This window comes from Microcaecilia unicolor, chromosome 2, assembly GCF_901765095.1.
Source record: "Microcaecilia unicolor chromosome 2, aMicUni1.1, whole genome shotgun sequence".
Taxonomy (NCBI): Eukaryota; Metazoa; Chordata; class Amphibia; order Gymnophiona; family Siphonopidae; genus Microcaecilia; species Microcaecilia unicolor.
In genome coordinates this window covers 501,687,795-501,709,240 of record NC_044032.1, presented here as the reverse complement: position 1 = coordinate 501,709,240, position 21,446 = coordinate 501,687,795, and the positions used below count along the sequence as shown (strand labels likewise).

At 42.2% G+C, this 21,446-nt stretch overlaps 1 protein-coding gene across 2 annotated transcripts in view; it reads right to left on the bottom strand.

The window, feature by feature from the left end:
- Positions 1-21,446, bottom strand: part of PPP2R2C (protein phosphatase 2 regulatory subunit Bgamma) — a 411,371-nt gene that overhangs the window by 132,651 nt on the left and 257,274 nt on the right. For both annotated transcript variants that reach the window (XM_030191168.1, XM_030191169.1), the window contains 2 exons: positions 11,242-11,339; positions 8,166-8,331 (listed from right to left, as the gene is read on the bottom strand). In XM_030191168.1, coding sequence (XP_030047028.1) covers positions 8,166-8,331; positions 11,242-11,339 — 264 coding nt within the window. The remainder of the gene's footprint in view (positions 1-8,165; positions 8,332-11,241; positions 11,340-21,446) is intronic.

The window sequence follows — 21,446 nt, the reverse complement described above, 5'->3', positions numbered from 1 at the left end:
AGTGCACTAGAAATGCTCCCCAATCATAATCAGATGAGTTCCCAGGCATCAAAGCCGGATTTGTCTGGGTTCGCATACGCGGGGCCTGACACATCATCCCACGCAGACGACGGGGAAATGCAAGTGCCCGACCCTAAGGCCAGTGGCGTAGCCAAGGGTGAGCCCGGGTGGGCCCAGGTCCACCCACTTTGGGCTAAGGCCCACCCAGTAGCAGCACACCTATGATGTGGCTAGCACGGATCCCCCAAGCCTCACCAGCCAAAAACTCCCAAAAACTGACCCTCCTGCATACCTTGCAGTGAGCAGTGACTGATGCATACTGCTCGCACCGGCCCCACAGCCTTTCTTCTGATGTATTCCCACCTATGCGGAAACAGGAAGTTGCACCAGAGGGAAGGCTATGGGAACAACATGAGTAGTATGTATCAGTTGCTGCTCGTTGCCAGTGAAAATCTGCTATTTAAAAGGTATGCGGGGTCCTATTTTGATGCAATTGTTACCAATAAAAATGATTCAACATGCTGGAAAGGGGGGTGGGGAGAAAATGTGAAATCTTGATGATGATCTAGTTGTATGATTTATATCCCGATGTATGACTATGGTCAGTTCTTTCAATTGTTAGGGTAGACCTGCAGTGGTTTGTTTAACTTGTTGATCATCAATAAAAATTATTGAAACATAAAAGGTATGCGGGGTGGGGGGGATATTTGAGAGACCATATGGCATGCAGGCGAGAGAAGGAGAGACCAAATGCCTTGTGGGACAAGGCACAGTTCTTCTGCCCACCCATCTTGGGCCCAGGCCCACCCAAAATTGGGTGTCTGGCTATGCCCCTGCCTAAGGCACAGTGAGCCACCCAGAGTTCGCCGCTGTTATTCCTTTCTGGTGGATCCATAGAGCAGGACCCAGAGCCCCTACAAGAGATAAAGCAATGGCTGCAGGAGATAAAGATGGACCTAAAAGTGGTGCAGAACAACCTACCATCTTAGAGGCGGATCTGAGAGGTGAGATCGGGGCGCTGGGACGCCGAGTGGAGGAGGCAGAAGAGCAACTTGAAGAGCATGCGGAGTCTCTCACCACGTTAGCACAGGCTGAGACACGTAAAATATGGGACAAGATCGAGGACCTGGAGAACCGAAGCCGACGCTGCAATATACGCTTTCAGGGCCTGCCCGACTCACCATTATATTCTGATTGCGAGGCTGTGACACAAAAAATGGCAAGGGCATTGCTGGCAGAGGCGCAGATAACACTAGACCCCGCAGAAATCCGCATAGAGCGAGCACATCGGTCCCTGGGGGCCCCAAGATCCAATAAGCCCCGCGACCTGATAGCCTGTTTTTCAGACTTCAAAATAAAATAAAAGATCATGCAAGATAGCAGACTTCAAATGGGAAAGTTATCAAATTGAAATATACTAAGACTTAGCAGCGTCTACCTGAAACGACGGGCAGAACTCAAACACTTCACACAGTTCCTGTGTTCCCAAGGAATTCGATACAGATGGGGTTACCCATTTGCCTTGAGATTCTATAAAGAAGGCAAGCTACACCAGATCCAGATGATTGCAGAGGCGGCAGGAATATTCCCAGAAGCAGCTGCCAGTAAAGAAAATGGCACAAACCGTTCTCCAACCTTACCAAAGGAGGCTCGCCCGCGCTGGCAGAGGGTTACGGCGGGAAAGGGCTGCTTACAGCGCCAGCAGTCAGATTCTGCTCTAAAATCTGCAAGTCCTAAGGCGAAAACATGAAAATAACTGTGATCATATTGGCCATGATTCAATTAGATTGAGATTTGCTAGAGACATAGGCCTCCTGGTGAAGTTTGGAAGTCGCATTAGTATCGGTCCTGGTGAGTTAAGGACTGGGGACCCTAATTGCCGCTGGTGGATTAAAAGTTTGAAGTTTTGATTGACAGAAAGGTAGGAGTCACTTCCTTCTAGGGCACCCTCATGTTTGGGAAGGAGAGGTGCCAGATTAATGAAGGAGGGAAAGGAGGGGGGCCGGTTATGGAAAGGGCTGAGGGAGGGGGGTTATATTGCTCTACTGGAAAGGTGGCAGCTCCTCAGATGTTTAGCATAATGGCAAGTTTTAATAATGTACACTAACTGGGTTAACGTTAAAGAGATCCAACGCCTCCATGCAGATGTGACTTTTGCACAAGAAATGCATCTACTCCCAACTCATGAGCACCTGTGTGGGCACAGTAGGTACTACCACCTTTATTTTGCCTCTAGTCACATGGAAAGAAAAAAAAAAGGGGGTCCTGATAGCTCTGTCCAAAAAATACCCTTGGCAGGTGATACATATAGCCCACGATAAGAGGGGGCACTATATTCTTCTGGTCTTACAGGTGGGAATAGAGACATGGTCCCTTCTAAATATATATGCCCCCAATGAGCAGCAGAGGGCCTTCTTTGAAAAATTGACAGGGCTCCTTTCCAGGCATGTGGAGGGCACTTTGCTGGTGGGAGGGGATTTCAATTTTACCTTACAACCACAGCTAGATAACTCCACAAGGGGTATAATATTTTCCCGACAGGATCGTCATAAGCTTCATAGCTTTATGGGGAAATAGCACCTACTAGATATTTGGCGTCGGCTACACCCCCACACTCGCGATTACACATACTATTCTGCGGTTCATCACTCTCACTCTCGTATCGACCTGTGGTCAGGCCCCCCTAACCTATTGGTAAGCACGAAGGATATACAGATCCACCCTAAAACGTGGTCTGACCACACTCCCCTTACGCTAGAGATGGAGCTCAATGTGCTATCCCCCCGTGACCCCAGTGGCGGTTTGATGATGGTCTCCTGGCTGATCCCCTAGTTATCTCATACTGAGAGAAAGAGCTTAAAGACTATGTGGAATTCAATGATAACGGGGAGGTTAATTCTGTGATACTATGGGAAGGCCTAAAAGCAGTAATAAGTGGGAGGGTTATAGCACTGCGGGCACATATATGCCGGCAGGAGAAATCCCGATTCCAAGAACTACATACAGAGTTGGCCACTTTGACCAATCAAACCCAACAGGGCTTATCTACTCCCCAGATCGAGGAACGCATCCATGCCATCAAGTTGGAGCTCCAAGAGCTCCAGCTGGTAGAGATAACAGAACACCTACAGAGAGTTAGGCAAACACATTCGAATCTGGAAATAAACCATCCTGACTCCTGGCACATAAAATAAAAAAAACAATACACCAGCAGATTTATCTACATGATACTAGACGATTCAGGGAAGAGATGCACGCAATTAGAAGAGATTCAGTTAGCCTTCTTAAATTTTTATAAGACGCTGTATTACTCAGATGTCTCACCCACGGAACTGGAGGTTCAGGAATACCTAAAGGAAATACAACTCCCAAAAATAACAATCTCCCAGGGGGAGGCACTGTCAGCGCCAATAACTCTAGATGTGCCCACAAGATATGCCCACAGGGAAAGCACTGGGACCAGATGGGTTTACTAATAAGTTTTATAAATTTTATCGCCAACGTCTTGCCCTGCTGATGGTTCGGGCTTTTGGCAAGCTGGAATGTCTGCCAGAGCTGCCGTACTTTTGGCGCCTGGCATACATCACCATCTTGCTGAAACCCGGAAAAGTTCGCACTGTTGAGTTCGGACTATAAATTGTTTACAAAAATCCTGGCCAAAAGACTTCAGAGAGTGATGCCACACTTAGTTCATGCCAACCTGGCGGGTTTCATTGTGGGACGTCAAGCGTTCGATAATGCTAGAAGGGCACTCCATTTGATCCATGTGGCATATGGCGCAAAACAACCCACACTCATTCTCTCACTAGACGCCGAGAAGGCATTCGATAGCGTGCAATGGCCTTTCATGTTCTCTGTATTGGAGCGTATGGGCTTCACAGGGCACTTTGTATCCTGGCTCCGTCTACTCTATACCTCACCCATGGCCTCCTTACAAACTAACGGTTCCTACTCCACCCCATTCTCTCTGGGACGAAGAACGCGGCAGGGCTGTGCGCTTTCTCCTCTGCTATTTGCACTGACTATTGAGCCCCTAGCTCAGGCTATTCGACCACACCCAGACATACAGGGCCAGACAATGGGTACAGAGACACATAAAGTTATGTTACTTGCTGATGACATTTTATTGACCCTGACAGAGCCGGTGCGATCACTGCAGGTGGCTATGCGGGCCATACAGAATTACGAAAGAGTTTCGGGTTTCCGGATTAATATGGATAAATGCGAGGCCTTGGGCCTCCATATGCCACTGGCGATACAAAACACCATTCGTCAAATATACCCCTTTCGATGGCAAACTAAGTCGTTATGCTATGTGGGTATCAATCTTACAACATCGCTACATACCCTCTATGAGGCTAATTTCCCCCCAAAGATAAAGGAAATATTCCAGGATTTAGATAAATGGGAAGGCTTGGAACTCTCATGGCAGGGTAGAATATCAGCTATAAAAGTTATGGTCTTGCCAAAGCTGTTATATTTATTTTTAGCTTTGCCACTACCACTGCCCAAGCACTTTTTTCGACAGCTCAACCATAAGGTTTTTGCATACATCTGGAGACATAAGCCACCATGGGTGCAAGCGAAGATTTTATATCAGCCAAAGAAATGGGGAGATATGGGGGTCCCCAATTTTCTCTTGTATTTCCAAGTGGCACAGCTATGCCTATTGGTGGAGTGGGTCGCTGGAACCACCAAGTCTTGGGTCCAAATTGAGAGACACTGGTTAGGCACACATCAGTTGGTATCCATATTGTGGTTACCACATCGACAGCTACTACATCATATTAAGACGGCCCCTCCTGCTATACGCTTTCCTCTGCAAACCTGGTATGATATACGATGAAAGCTCTTTCCCAACAGGACATATTTTAGGCAGACGGCCATATAAAAGCTGGGAGCAAAAGGGCCTATCGCAATTGGGACAGATTTGGGGGGGGGAGGGGAGAGTGCTGCCATTTTTAGATCTTCAGGAAGAGTATGGCTTACCATCCCACTATATGTTTAACCATAGGTAGATACGAGACTATATACTTCGCGGAGCTAAAGATGAACTGTCTTTAGATGACACGATGATAGAGACTGCACTCCAAGGTGGGAACGCCAGGGGATGTACATCACGGTTATATGCAGCGCTCCTGGCCTGTCATACCCCTATATTGAGATACATACAGAGATTGGAACAGGACATGGGAAATAAATATGATTTACAAACATGGGAGAAAGCCTTTGGATAAATGCTGAAAGCTTCTGTCTCTAGCTCATTGATAGAAAATGGATACAAAATGTTGTATCGATGGTATTTCACCCCATACAGAATAGCAAAAATGTATAAACAAGGAACGGGTTATTGCTGGAGGGGATGCTCTGAGAAAGGTGACATGCTCCACATCTGGTGGACTTGTTCAAAGATAAAGACCTATTGGTCTGAGGCGATCCTTCAGCTAGCTCAAATAACAGGAGTGCGGAATCTGCTGACAGTAGATTCTTGTCTCCTGCACTTTTGCCCACCAGGGGTTCAGCCGGAGATACATCATTTGGCATCGATCCTGCTGGCAGCGGGAAAAATTGTATTGGCAGTGGCTTGGAGAAGCCCGCTTCCACCTCCAGTGCTGAAAGTAACTTACAAAATGGATGATCTCTATCAGATGTCTAAACTGACAGCGCTCAGGACGGGACATATCATACAGTTTCATAAACAATGGGACAAATATGCCACATGGAGATCCTGGTCTGGGATAGACCTTGATACACCAAGATTGATGGTGCCACCCAGTTGAGACTTTTAGGTCATTGGATGATTATCTAACTACAGAGGACTAACCATCTAGTGGAGTAATGTCCTGGGAAGGGGGGGAGGGGAGGAGGGAGATGATGGGTTATACTATTACCGATATCATTTTGATTCCTAGCTGTTCTTGTTTGTTGTTGTGATTTTAAAATCTTTAATAAAAATATTGGAAAAAAAAGCCCTTTGGTGGGCCTAAGACAAACTAAGTGCATTGGGCCCCCATTATGACATCAATATATATTAACCCCCCCTCTCCACAAATGGGGCACAATGTAGTTCAAACTGCAGGAAGAACCACCAGAGGAGGAAGCAGTGGGTCAGATATGCTGCTCACCAATTCCTCCTGCTTACTTGGAGGGCAATGATACAATGGGTGGGGAGAACAGATGGACCTCTGCAGACAGCTGTAACTCCTCCCTCCCCCACCATTCTTTTCTGCCAGCAGCTGACTTTCCAGGGCAATATTCTACTTTGACAGCCACTGAACACTCTTGAGAAGAGCTCTCCTAAACATTTGAGCCCTAGGTACATGCCTAGTCACCTATGTTTTTAATCCTGACCTGTTTCCAATACAAACAGGTTATACTCTGCATAACCCAATTTCCCTTAAGACAGTTCAGACTATGACAGAAATACTGGCTTCTTTTACCATACTTTGTACTAATTAAGAGAGAAGAAATTACTGTTTAATATAAAAAAGACAATATTAACAAAAGTTCAGCCACACTGACAAGAATGGTAATGTCATCCTTTAAAGCATATCTGTAATACATAAATTCTGGAATGGACAGAATATATCTTTATAAAATCTACCATCAAGTTTATGTTACTTTTGTAACACTGGTCCCAAACAGCTACCTACTCATTTGGGGCCAACAATACAATAAGATGAACTATAAAACAACACCAACTTCGAATCAGATTTAAAACAGAATTCTTGTTTAAGATTTGATGGTACAAAAATTATGCCATAAATGTTTACAAACTGCTATATTAAGGTTCTACTATGGACCAGGGGTGGATTTAGGCAGGAAAGTACTTGCATATAATCTAAGTAAAACACTTTGGTTGTACCCACAGAAAGGCGGTATATTAAATCCATGACCCTTTACCCTTTTAGACAACACTGATGTGTGCCTAGGGTGCCCAATGCTCCAAAACTGGTGCCCTGGACTGTCCACTATATGGTCTCTGCGAGAACCCCTCCCTGTAGAGGCCTATGAGTGCCACAGACCTAAATCCAGCCCTCCTCTGGGCTTTCTATTTTCCTGGTCAAGTGACTGAAATTGGACAGTATATTGTGACCCAACTGTAAGCTATCCTGTGTCCGGCTAGTGTTTTTTTGCCCACAGACAGAATAAGGAAAACACCTTTTGTAAATCAGGTCTCAAGTTTGCAAACTACCTTTATGTGAAATCTTTTTATTGAAAAGAAGCAATAAACAAACAATGCAAACACACTATGGCTCAATATTCTGGAATCCAATCCCTACTCCCCAAAGCAGAGGATTACCAGCCAAGGTGTCTGGAACAAGGTAAATGCAAAAAAGGCATGGAGAAAGTAAGCAAAATCAGGAAAACAAATCCAACACAACATTGTAAACTACCTTTAAAATAGAAAGAGAAACATTAATTCTCTTGTTTTAACTAAATATTACTTGTTTTAACTAAAACCTCTGATTTTCAGTAAAGAATGAGACCAGGTAGATTTTAAGACTTCTACTGCACAGTATTCCAACTTTTCCTACAAACTTAGGGGGTCTTTTAGTAAAGCTTAGCTCAAGTTATCTGCAGCAGGGCCCACTTTATTCCTATGGGCCCTGTTGCAGATAACTCGAGCTAAGCTTTAGTAAAAGACCCCCTTAATTTGGTTACAGCTCAGAAAAATGCCATAAGGTATGCATTTGGATGTAATAAACTCAGGTATGCCTATTAGCAAAGAAAAAAAAGAGGGAATGGCTCAAACTACTGTGTCAAGTCTTAAAACATTTCTTGTATAACACATATACACTTTGGGATTCCTTTTACCAACGTAACAGCAGGTGGCACTACATGAAATATTGGAACTGAGCTCTTCATTTTTGTTAATCAGAATTTCAGACAGATAACAGTTGAATTCATGGCAAATTACAGCTGTGTTGAGACTCCACATATACAGTAAAGAAAAAAAGGGAACATCCCGGATATATTTAGTATTATCAATAAATCTACTTAGTTCACCTGTTACATTACCCAGAAAATTCTAAAAAAACAAACAAACAACAAAAACAGTGAAAAATAAACAAAGGGTCTATTCTGTGTAACAACAGATTGAGGAGCCAGAATGGGAAGCTAAATACAAAGCAGTATTGTGACAACCTGTTTTTCAAGCTTACCATTGGTTGACAGCAGGGAATGGGCTGCATTCTGCTTTGGTAGCCATTTAATCTTGTTAATTTTCTCTTCTATTTCCAAACTCTTCAGATAATCAAATTCAGGCTCATGGCTCTGGAAAGTGCTGTAAACATTGTACTCACCCTGATTACAAGGATCATTTTTGCTCTGTGAAGGATATAAACAAACATACCCCGGTGTTGGATGGCTCACACAATTTTAAAAATTGCTATCAAACATTGCCATATTACTTTTTAATAAAATGCTTCTACTTTGCAGACACTGAACCTATTGTTTCCTTGGAGCCTTCAACGTTTAGAAGCTTTAGGCAAAGGCGGGTTATTTTTCTCCTCTACACAAAATATTTACTATTGTGAATCTTTTAGGAAATTCACATTGCCAGTTAGTACATTTCTATACACAGTTGATTATCAGTATGCACTAGAAGCCGACCAAATTTCTGTTTCAGTTTCGGTACCAAAATCGGTCTGAAATCTGGATTTGGCCATGCTTCATTTTCGGTCAAAGATGCCAAAGCGAATGGGGATTGCTTCTGCCCAGGCTGGTTCCAGTCTGAAAATGGTGGAGCATAGGAACCAGCTCTGGGGGTGCTTGGAGGGGCATAATCGAATGGGGACACTCATCTCTAAGGGCGCCCATCTCTGAGGACGTCCCAGTGAAGGGACGGGGCATCCCGTATCATCGAAACAAGATGGACGTCCATCTTTCGTTTCGATAATACAGTCGGGGACACCCAAATCTCAACATTTAGTTCGACCTAAGAGATGATCGACCTAAATGTTGAGTTGGTCGACCTTAGAGATGGGCGACCTCAGTTTTTGCCGATAATGGAAACCAAGGACGCCCATCTCAGAAACGACCAAATCCAAGCCCTTTGGTCGTGGGAGGAGCCAGCATTCGAGTGCGCATGCCAGGACACCAACCGGGCACCCTAGGGGGCACTGCAGTGGACTTCACAAATTGCTCCCAGCTGAATAGCTCCCTTACCTTCGGTGCTGAGCCCCCCAAACTGCCCCCAAAACCCACTCCCCACAACTGTACACCACTACCATAGCCCTAAGGGGTGAAGGAGGGCATCTACATGTGGGTACAGTGGGTTTCGGGTGGGTTTTGGAAGGCTCACATTTACCACCAGAAGTGTAACAGGTGGGGGGGGGGGGGTTGGGCCTGGGTCCGCCTGCCTGAAGTGCACTGCATCCACTAAAAACTGCTCCATGGACCTGGGTATGACATTTGAGGCTGGCATAGAGGCTGCAAAAAATGTTTCAACATTTTTTTTTGGGGGGGGGGGTGAGAGGGGGTTGGTGACCACTGGGGGAGTAAGGGGAGGTCATCCCTGATTCCCTCCGGTGGTTATCTGGCCAGTTCGGGCACCTTTTCAAAGCTTGGTCATGAAAAAAATTGGACCAAGTCGGCCAAATTCTCGTCAGGGACGCCCTTCTTTTTTCCATTATTGGCCGAGGACACCCATCTCTTAAGCACGCCCCCGTCCCGCTTTCAGTACACTGCCAACACACCCCTGTGAACTTTGGTCGTCCCCGCGACGGAAAGCAGTTGACGACGCCCAAAATCAGCTTTCAATTATGCCGATTTGGGTAACCCTAGGAGAAGGACGCACATCAACCGATTTGTGTCAGAAGATAGGCGTCCTTCTCTTTCGATTATGCCCCTGTTGGTCACCCACAATATTGAACAAATTCCTTGACTGTGTCCAGGGAGAAGTCATTTCTGTTGGGTTTAGCACCCTGAATAATTTTGAAATGTTAGCTCCTATGCTGCGGAGCTTGCAATGGGAGGCAGTGACTGGGGAGTGCTCCTGCCTAATGAAACTACTAGACCACCAGAGCTTCTAAGGTAGGCCCGGGCAATGCCTATGGGTGATGGGAGGGTGGCACTTGTGGTGGTGATGATGGGGAGCTCTCTGCCAGAGGGCCCTCTTTCGGCCGAAACTGAGCAACAAATTTCAGCCACAAAGTGGTTTTGGTTGCCCTGTTCTGTGCACCATGGTGTGCATAAGATGATTTTACAGACCTTAAAGGACAGAGGACAACACTTATGGGCAATCCACAGTGTGTAGCAGATTTGCTGGATCTACCACATAAACTTATGCTCATGTCCATATTCTGTGGCTAATTCTAAGATCTTGACAGATTGCAGCAAGCTGTCAATGACCGACTCTATAAACCCTTTCCTTTTTTACATCCATCCTTTTGTCAGCAACATTGTTTCAACTCAAACTGGGCAGCAGGCTGTTGTGAAGTATATACTTTAAGCTTTCTGATCCCAAACTATAAGACAAGTTTTGGGTCCACTGTGCACTTAACTAGAGAACTAGAAAGAACAATGGGGGGAAAGAGCACCTCTATCAGTGAGGAAGACAGATTTGTTCATAAAAAAGCTGCTTGACCAGCAGGAAAGAACAAGCCACCTGGGCAGCTGTTGAGGGTTTAGAACATCACTCTCGTGGCTCTGTAAATCCACTGGGAGTACATACTTTATACATTCATTTTTCTTGTTACTGTGTATATTAAGCACTTCAGCTTGATTCCAAGCAAAATGATTGGTTAGAATTGACATGTTTTAATATCAGAACTATTAAGAATCCTCAATTTCTTGCCATGTTCCCAATCCCAAGTTTATAACATTTGGGGGAAAATGAAAGTAAAACAAAAAAACACATTGTAATTCATTTTACTTTGAAATAATAAATTCCTGCAAAACCCCTGCCCATTGAACAATACTGCATAACTGAACACAAATTTGCCTGATTATTATCACAGATTTTATACATATATATATAAACCCTGCAAAAAGTGGTTCCAGAGAACTACAGCATCTCTAAATACAACCCCCTTCCCCCATTTACTAAAACGCGTTAGCAGCTGCCGTGCGCTAATGCTGACATAGCCCATTCACTATGAATGGGCTGTGTTGGCACTGCTGCAAGGCTTAGTAAACGGGGGGGGGGGGGGGGGGGGAAGTTGGTAAACACAAATATTGCATGTGTAAACTGTATTAAATGCTCTAAAGGTGTCCAAATGAAATCTGCAAACATACCTCAGGTTCCCTTTGGAATATAACAACCCGACCTCCTTTGTCCCCAGTAGCCAACAGTTCTCCAGTATGGTTGAACTCGACTGTAGAAATTATATCAGCTGAAAAAGAAATAAAGTTTTTCTCGAAAAAGGAGAGGCCAATTTTTCAGTTGTTCACAATGAAAAAATCATGTAGCAATCTAGAGTTAACTAAAGCTTATACTTTGCATGGACAAGGATATGGGATTATGTAGAAGGGGGAATGATCAGTTATGGTTAAACAGCTAGGATTAGTTTTATAAGATTCAGTGGACCTCAGTCCTATGCCATGTTATAGGAGTTTTACTCTTGTTCTCTCCATTAGGTTACAGAGGATAAGAAGGACTGGGGGTAAGATGATGACATGTATTCAATGTATGCTTCATGTGGTCAATTTCTTGTATATCTCATTCTGGCATACAATGACCCTTATTTTAGAAGCTCTATTTGTGACTTGGACATCTGAAAACTAGCATTTAATCTAATCTAAGTAAATGGAACAAATTCCATTTTACAAACAGTTAAACTCATTGAGTTGATCAATATTAATTCAAACCATAAAGACCTACAGATATTGAGTAAACAAGAAATTTTTCAAAGCCTTTCTAAACGTTATATAATAGGTAATATTTCTGATATCCTTAGGTAATTTGTTCCATAGCTCTGGTCTTCTACCAAGTATCATTCTATTTCTGGTGATCATCTTACAACAAGTAGACATAGAAGGAGCCTTCAGTCTTATCTCTTGAATAGAATGTAAGGTCCTAGAAGCAGAATAGAGTATCTGATTTGAAAGATAATCAGGAGTTAAAATTTTAAAAACAAATAAAAGCAACTTAAAATGAATTCTACCCTGAATCTGCAACCAGTGTATTCTAATCAACAAAGGTGTAATGTGATCAATCAATCTACCTCCTAAGATAAGCTTGGCAGCAACGTTTTGCACACGCTGAAGGCACCGAATAGAGGAATTAGGTAACCCCAGCAAGATTACATTACAATAGTCTGACTACCTATTGCAGCCTGCAGAACTGTCCTTAGATGAGATGATTCCAGAAAAGGCTTAACCAATCACTGTTGAGTATGCCTGTTTGAAATCAGCTGCCATTTTGTTAACAGCACTTTAATTAAATGAGAGAATATTTGCCGGTAAGTAAAAATGTTTTGTGTAGATTTGATATTTAGAGAGATGGATTTACTGTTTTCTGACGTGAATGTTTTTTTTTACCAGGTAAGTGAAAAGCAATTGAACAGTTTTCCATGACACAGCAGTGGGAGCTGTGAAACACTGGCTGCATCGGAGTTGTATGACAAAGACTGCTTTTTGATACTGAAGAAGTTGCCCTCAGATTGAGACATGTGGAATTGTGCTGAGTAATTTTAAAGAAATATATTGAACGTTTAAGAAGTTGCTTTATATGTGGATGTCCCTCTTACAAACATTTATTTAAAAAGATTGTTTCAAAATTTACTTAAAGAGACTGTTTCAATGTTTGGATATTTTTATATAGAGAATTTTTTTGGAAGTTATTAATGAGAGATTTCAATAGAAAGGGGAGGTTTTTTAGCCAATGACTAAAGAGAGAAGAGCATGTTTTGTTACAGCTACCCCATATTCTGAGGATTTTCCTACCCCTTAATAAAAGTGAATAATTTTAAGATAGATGGTTAAAAGAGTGAATATTGAATTGTGTTTGGATATTAGATGGACACATCTGAACGATGGTAATTTAATTTAATTTAGATGTTTTTTCCAATTCTTGGTGAACAGACTGCTGGTCATCCCATGGAAAATTTTACATTGGGGTGACTGTCCACTGGTCTGCTTGTCTGGACTTAAGACTGGGTTCCCACACATTTGACATTCTTGCATCAGTTCTCAAAGATATTCAAGGAGAGTTTGCCATCAGATGAAAAATTGTTAGAACAACAGACAATGATTCAAACTTTGTAAAAGCCTTGTTTGTGACTGGACAGCATGACGATGACAACGAAGGAAAAGATGACGATGGAAGTGATGAATTACACAGCACTACTTCTGATGCAGATGTTAGTGACAATAATGATGATAAAATATTCTTTGATATGCGGAAGTCAACTGTTTTAGAGACTTCATTGACCAAAACCTCCAGGCCCAGTAAGAAGACAACAGTAATATTGCAACCTGGCCTGATCTGAAGGAACTGTTTATCAGATTGAACAATCCACTTTCTGCTAGTGCAGTTGTTAAACACGTTTTTAGCTGTGGTGGATTAATGACACAAGCACACTCACATAAGAGTCATTTTCAAAGTTTAGTTTTACTAAAAGCAAAATGGATTGAACTACATAGCAATAAAGCTGTTGGGATATAAACGTTAATAATAGTTGCATTCATTGTAGTTGGGAACTTTTACTTTTTACTCAAAAAGTAATATATTAGGCAATAACTTTTTTACATTCACTTAAGTACATTTTTAATGAGTTCTTTATTGTACTTATACTTAAGTGCTAAAATATACATTTATTTTTTACTTTTACTTACGTACTTTCACCAAGAACTTTGAACAACACTGTATAAATCAGGCTTGACCACCCCAGCCCGCAAAAGTCATTTTTCTAGTACGCAGATCAGTGGAAACACAGATTCCTTCAGCAGGATCCCTGCTTTCCTGCAGTGACCCATCTAACCATGAGCTTTAGCCATGTAGCACTGGAAGTTCGGGTTAGTCCGGTGGATTCAAGTCTCATGAGACTTGATACCGCAAGACCAACCTGAACTTCAGGTGCCATGAGGATTAAGCTCGTGGATAGAAGAGTCACAGGAAGGAAACAGGGATCCAGTTGGAGGAATTTGCATATGTGAGAAAATGTGTGAAGGCAGGTGGGTACACAAGAGAGAGAGAGAGAAAATGGACAAAGGCAGGGGGTGCATATGAGAAAGAATGGGTGAAGGCAGGGGGTATATCTGAATAAAAGAGAGGGAGAGTGGGTGAGGCAGGAGGTACATATATATAGTGAGAGAGACAGAGAGAAAACGAATGAAGGCAAGGGAATATATACATGAGAGAGACATCAAATGGGTGAAGGCCGTGGGTACATATGAGAGAGACATCGAATGGGTGAAGGCAGGGGGATACATATGAGAGAGACAGTGAATGGGTGAAGCAAGGGAGATACATATGAGAGAGAGAGAGAGAGAGAGAATGAGTGAAGGCAGGGGGTTACATATATGTGAGAGAGAATGGGTGAAGCTAGGGGGGTATATATGATTGAGAGAAAATGGGTGAAGGAAGGGAGTATATATGAGAGAGAGAGAGAGAGAGAGAGAATAGATGAAGGCAGGGGTATATATGAGAAAAAAAGAGAGAGAGAGAATGGGTGAAGGCAGGGGGTACACATGAGAGAGAGAATGGGTGAAGGCAAAGGCATAAATATGAGGGAGAGAGAGAATGGGTGAAGGCAGGGGGTACATATGAGAGAAAGAGAGAAAAAGGGTGAAGGCAAGGAGATACATATGAGAGAGGGAGAGAGTCAGAGAATGGATAAAGGCAGGAGAGATAGATATGTCGTTATGCTCATATTAGCCCTCTCCTCAAGTCACTTCATTGGCTCCCTATCCGTTTCCGCATTCAGTTCAAACTCCTCTTACTGACTTACAAATGCATTCACTCTGCAGCTCCCCGGGAACTGCGCTCACTGAGCAAATCTCTCTTATCTGCACCTTTCTCCTCCACCACTAACTCCAGACTCCGTTCCTTCTATCTTGCTGCACCAAATGCCTGGAATAAACTTCCTGAGCCGGTACGCCAAGCCTCATCTCTGGCCATTTTCAAATCTAGGCTAAAAACCCACCTCTTCGATGCTGCTTTTAACTCCTAAACCTAAACCTTCAACTGTCCCCTATCCCTGATATGTCCTGTCTCTCCTAACCCTTATCCCTTACTTGTCTTGTCTGTCTGTCATAATTAGATTGTAAGCTCTATTGAGCAGGGACTGTCTTTCCATGTTCAAGTGTGAAGCGCTGCGTACGTCCGGTAGCGCTATAGAAATGATAAGTAGTAGTAGTAGTAGTAGTAGTTTGAGTGGAGTCTTTTTTCTAGGGGTGATATGATACAGAGATTTAAATATTGGAAAGGTATTAATTTGCAAACAAACCTCTTCCAGAGACGGGAAGGCGGTAGAACTAGAGGGCATGAACTGAAATTGAAAGGGGGCAGACTCAGGAATAATGTCAGAAAGTATTTTTTCAGAGAGGGTGGTAGATACCTGGAATGCCCTCCTGCGGGAGGTGGTGGAGATGAAAATGGTAACGGAATTCAGAAATGCGTGGGACACACACAAATGAATCCTGTTTAGAAGGATAGGACCCAAAGAAGCTTAGGGCAGATTAGGTAAGAAAATCAGTGCTGGGCTGACTTCTACAGTCTGTGCCCCGATGGAGGCTAAGTAGACTTGGATGGGCCAGAGTGACGCTTTTCAGGTGCTTTGACAACAACTTCAGAAATTTTAGAACAAGGTCAGTGCCGGGCAGACTTCTATGGTCTAAGCAAAAAAATGACAAGGATAAATCAAGAACAGGTATACATATGCTGTAACACTTCATGCCATATGTAATGAGTTTATATTGTTGGGCAGACTAGATGGAACGTACAAGTCTTTATCTGCCGCCATCTACTAAGTTTTAACAACTTTGAATAACTTTGTATCGTCAGCAAATTTAATTACCTCATTAGTTACGCCCATCTCTAGATCATTTATAAATATGTTAAAAAGCAGCGGTCCCAGCACAGACCCTTGCAGAACCACATTATCTACTCTTCTCCATTGAGAATACAGGTCATTTAACCCGACTCTCTGTTTTCTTTCTTTTAACCAGTGTTTAATCCACAATAGAACACTATCTCCTATCTCATGACTCTCCAATTTCCTTTGGAGTCTTTCATGAGGTACTTTGTCAAATGCCTTTTGAAAATCCAGATACATGATATCAACCTGCTCACCTTTATCTACGTTTGTTCACTCCTTCAAAGAAATGTAGTAGATTGGTGAGACCAGATTTCTCTTACTAAATCCATATTGGCTTTGTCTCATTAATCCATACTTATGAATATGCTCTGTAATTTTGTTCTTTATAATAGTCTCTACCATTTTAACTGGCACCAACATCATGCACACTGGTCTATAATTTCTCTGATCACCTCTGGAGCCCTTTTTAAAAATCGGTGTTACATTGGTCACCCTCCAATCTTCTGGTACTAAGATAGATTTTAAATATAAATTACATATTACTATCAATTGTTCTGCAAGCTCATTTTTCAATTCTATCAGTACTCTGGGATGAATACCATCCGATCCAGGCGATTTGTTACTCTAACAGTGGCCAATACAGGTCACAAGTACCTGGGAAGAACCCAAAAGAGTAAAACAGATTTTATACTGCTTATCCTAGGAATAAACAGTGGATTTTCCAAGTCCACCTTAATAACGCTTCACAGCCTTTTCTTTTACAAACTTCTCCAAACCTTTTTTAAACCCTGCTATGCGAACCCCATTAATCACATTCTCTGGCAATGAATTCCAGAGATTAATTACAAATTGTGTGAAAAAATGTTTTCTCAGATTTTTTTTTTAAATATGCTATTTATTTATTTATTTATTTATTTATGAACATTTATACCCCACCTTTTTCCACATGAAGCAGACTCAAAGTGGCTTACAATGCACAGGTGAATCAATTACAATTACATTAGATTGGAGAGAAGGAACAGAGTAAGAAGGAAAAGGGAAAGGGAAGAGAGACCAAGATGGACGGTGGTAATCCAGATGCTGAGATGGACCAGAGTGGTACAAACAGTTCTCGGCAAGGCGATCCACAATTGGGAACTGTAGCAATACCCAGTAAGCGCAGACGAAGCGCAGAAGAAACAGCAGTATGCTGCCTAGAGAGTGCACTGTGTGTTCCCTAGTCCTCATATTTTTTGAAAGAGTAAACAAGAGATTTATGTCCATCTATTCCACTCCATCAGTATTTTATAGACCTCTGTCATATCTACCCTCATTCATCCCTTCTCCAAGCTGAAGACCATTAGAGGCATATTTTCAAAGCACACAGACTTACAAAGATCCACAGTAACACATGGAACTTTGTAAGTCTATGTGCTTTGAAAATGAGCCTCTTAGTCTCTTTAGCCTTTCCTCATAAGAAAGTCATCCCATTCCCTTTATCATTTTGGTCACCCTTCTCTGTATTTTTTTAATGCCACTATATCATTTTTGAGGTGTGGCAACCAGAATTGCACACAATACTTGGGCTGAGAATGCACTTTAGAGCGATACAAAGACATTATAATATTCTCAGTTTTGTTCTCCATTCCTTTCCTAATAATTCCTAACATTCTATTTGCTTTTTTAGCTGCCATGCTGATATGCTAGGAACCGCATAAAGTCAGGCAGCCAGAACAACAATAATTAACATCAGATATTCAATTCCGGTGCCCAGACATGGCCTGGCATTGCATATCTGGGACTAATTCTGCCCACGGTTGTCAACATTTAAGAAACAAATAACTGACCGCTGAAGGCTGAATATTGACCGGTGCACTTCTAAGAGCTATATAGTTGACGTAGGTGCCCCAATTAAAATTTCTATATACCTAATTAGGTGAAAAGTCTACAAAACAAGGATTATAGGGATGGAGGGGAGGGGAGGGGGGAACTTTTAACAACTGCTCTCCTAGGCTCTAACTGCTTTTTATTCCAACTCATATTGAACAGTGACTAGTACTACGAGACTGTCTCCAGAGGTTTTGGCAACCATCTGGAGGCTGAAGCCACAAGGAGCAGGAACAAGTGGGCATTACTCCTATTCATTAAACTCCTAGACTACCAGAGATATTAAAGGTATACCTGGGATGGGGGGGCTACAGCAGGTAAGAAATTCTTGAAGGGGCATCTAGTTCCCTTTAGGGATGGGTCAGTACCCGGAAGATATGCAACTGCCAACTGATAGTGCCAGCACCCGCATAACTAAGCAGGCATCATTAGGACTCTGCGGTCCTATATGGCCACTTAGCTATGCGGGCACTGGCACTGAACATTGCCGGAACCTGTATAATTGCCAGCTCCTACCCAACTCTGCCCCTATAATACCACTGTGAAGCTCAGTTCCAAAATAGCCAGTTAGTACCAATATTCAGCAGCACTGCTGAATGGTCTGCCCCGAGTGACTTAAGTGGGTAGGAGTCTCTCCTGCCTGCTTAAATTGCTTTGAATATTGACACCATGGGTCCCTCATTCATAAGACTGAAATCACGGTTTTGAGTACCCAGTATTACTGCAAGACCTGTTGGATGGTCCCAAATACTGTTCCGCCTGAAGACACAGGTAGTTTTAAATCTAAGCCTAACATAAAAAGAAGCCAGATAAGGTGAGGAAGTATTTTCATCACTGCCACCCACCTGAGTCATTTAGAGCTCTGCACACTAGAGTAAACACACTTCAGTGCATTAGTCTGCATTATTGTTAGAGGAGAAGAAATATGGTCTAAATACAGAAACTATATAAGTGAGTTAATTAGATGCAAAGTCATGCTGATCAGTTCATTTAAAAATAAAACAAGTTAATGCAATTTGAATTAATGAATCTGCATTCAAAACATTAATGCAAAAAATTAACCACATCTCAGAGGTGTACTTAAGGTTTTGCATTAGTGGCAGAGTTAACACAGATACATTAATTTACACAAAAGCCCACTTTAAATACACAATATCCTAAAGGCTTTACTTCTTGTAATATATCATGTGTAACTTCACTCCTAATGCATGTGTTAAAATTGGTGCATTACTCAACATTAATGGCCAATTCTAAAACACTGCAATGCAAAGATCTCTTTATGCTGCAAGCATGTAAACAGTGATAAATGTTTCAGCTCTCAGTGACTAGAACTAGGTTACAATTAGGGCTTCTGATTCTAGGTTTTAACAAACTCCTATAAAGCACCCCAGTGCAAAAAAAAATTCTCTCTTTCTATATATATCATATATGCGCGCACACAGACCAATATTTTTATTTTATTTTAGTTACATTTGTACCCCGCACTTTCCCACTCATGGCAAGCTCAGTACGGCTTACATGGGGCAATGGAGGGTTAAGTGATAACTATAGCGTTCTGATTCCTCTCTTTGCTCGCCTTGGAGCCTTCATTTTGTTTTTGTATCTTTTCTGCTCTTTTAACTCCTCAGCTCCACAAATGCAGATACTAGATTCAACATAAAAGTACCCAACAATACCACAAAAACTCTGATAAATACTGATGGGTCAATGTTCAAAAGCACGAACTATAAATTATTCAACACGCAGCAGCACAATGGTTCTGACTTACAAGGTATTCCATAGCATATGACCAGAATGTCTGGCTAAGAGATGCTCATGGTACCTACCTACTCTATCACTATGATCCAGCCAGTGAAAATACCTTTCTGTGCTATCAACTAAGGATACTAGAAAACTATCAACAAGATACTGTGTACTTTCCAGTATAGGGCCAGCTTTATACCATCAGCTGCCTTTTGAGCTGAATGAGATCAACAAGGATCAGAGTTTTTAGAAAGACCTGGGTGTTCTTACAATGACACAGGGATATGTGCCAGTCCCAAGTCCCTGATGATAGGATGACAAGAACATAATAGCCATACTGGATCAGACCAATGGTCCACCTAGCCCAGTATCCTGCTTCCAGCAGTGGCCAATCCAGGTCACAAGTACATGACAGAAACCCAATTAGTAGCAACATTCCATGCTACCAATCTCAGGGCATGCAGTGGTTTCCCCCATGTCCATCTCAATACTAGACTATGGACTTTTTCTCCAGGAACTTGTCCAAACCTTTCTTAAACCCAGATACACTAACTGCTGTTACCACATCCTCTGGCAGTAGAGCTTAACTATTCTTTGAGTGAAAAAATATTTCTTCCTATTTGTTTTAAAAGTATTCCCCCTCATTTTAGTTTAAAAGCTGTACTCTCACAGTTAAGGTGGAATCCTTCTGGAACAGGTTCCCCCTTTCCCAGAATGTTATCCAGTTCCTAACAAATCTAAATCCCTCATTCTTTCACCATCATCTCAACCAATAACAATACCTTAAAAAAGCAGCAGTGAATATACACAACAGCAATACGTGTCCCATTGGAAAAGCCAGACAAAGTCAGACATAGATCCGTATACAAACTGCATGCCAGCAGAATCTCTTACCTCGGTCACATGCAGAACACAGATCAACCCTTATCAGAATAAAGGACCAAAAATCTAATATTGTTCTGTGGCCTGGCATCAGCATTGGGGCACACCGAATCACATGTTCACCCCATCTCTTTTGTACAAATGGATTATTCTATTTTGAGCATGTTTCATGGGTGAGTGCTTTTCATAAGTCAAAATAATAAAAATAAATATTTTCTTTCATGCAGATCTCTCATTTGTTTAACATAACTAAATGGGCTATAACCCCTAATGCAGTCCATTGGCTTTCTTATACTTTGTCTTTGTGATGACTTATACTGTGCCAAAACTGGAAATACAGTGAGACAGAATAATAGAGTTGTTCCTCCTTGGTTAATTTTAAACCAAAAGCTAAGAAATGATTTACTCTGTTCTTACAACAAGGACATCCCATCAAGTTATGTATCACCATTTGGAAAACATAAATGTCATTCAGCTCCAACTGTTCTACTGCTGCTTTCCCTTAGCCATCATTATTCCGGGGACTCATCTATATACAAACACAGAGCCGGGAGACAAAGATTACCCTCCCCCTCTAAAAAGAACAACATGCCTTTTACAATCAAACAGACGTGAAGAAGAAATAAATATATACCACAGAACTGGAAAATGTTGGCACACCCAGACTGATCCTGGACTTCTGTATGAACGTAGCTCTGCCTCCATCACCCAATCTCTCTCTCTTAAATAGCAGCAATAAAAAAATATTAAGTGCACCTTTATAATATACCACCGCACCGTACAAAACAAAAGGTGCAAGTTCCCACAAATCAACCCCCTCCCTTGACCCAGACACAGGAAAAAAAAAAAGACTTCAAATGCTCCCAAATTTCAACCCAATTCACATTTCATATCCCTTAGTGCATGTCTTGGTTTATACCACCCTGCTCGCAAGATGATTACTCTCAATCATAATACTGGAATCTCTGA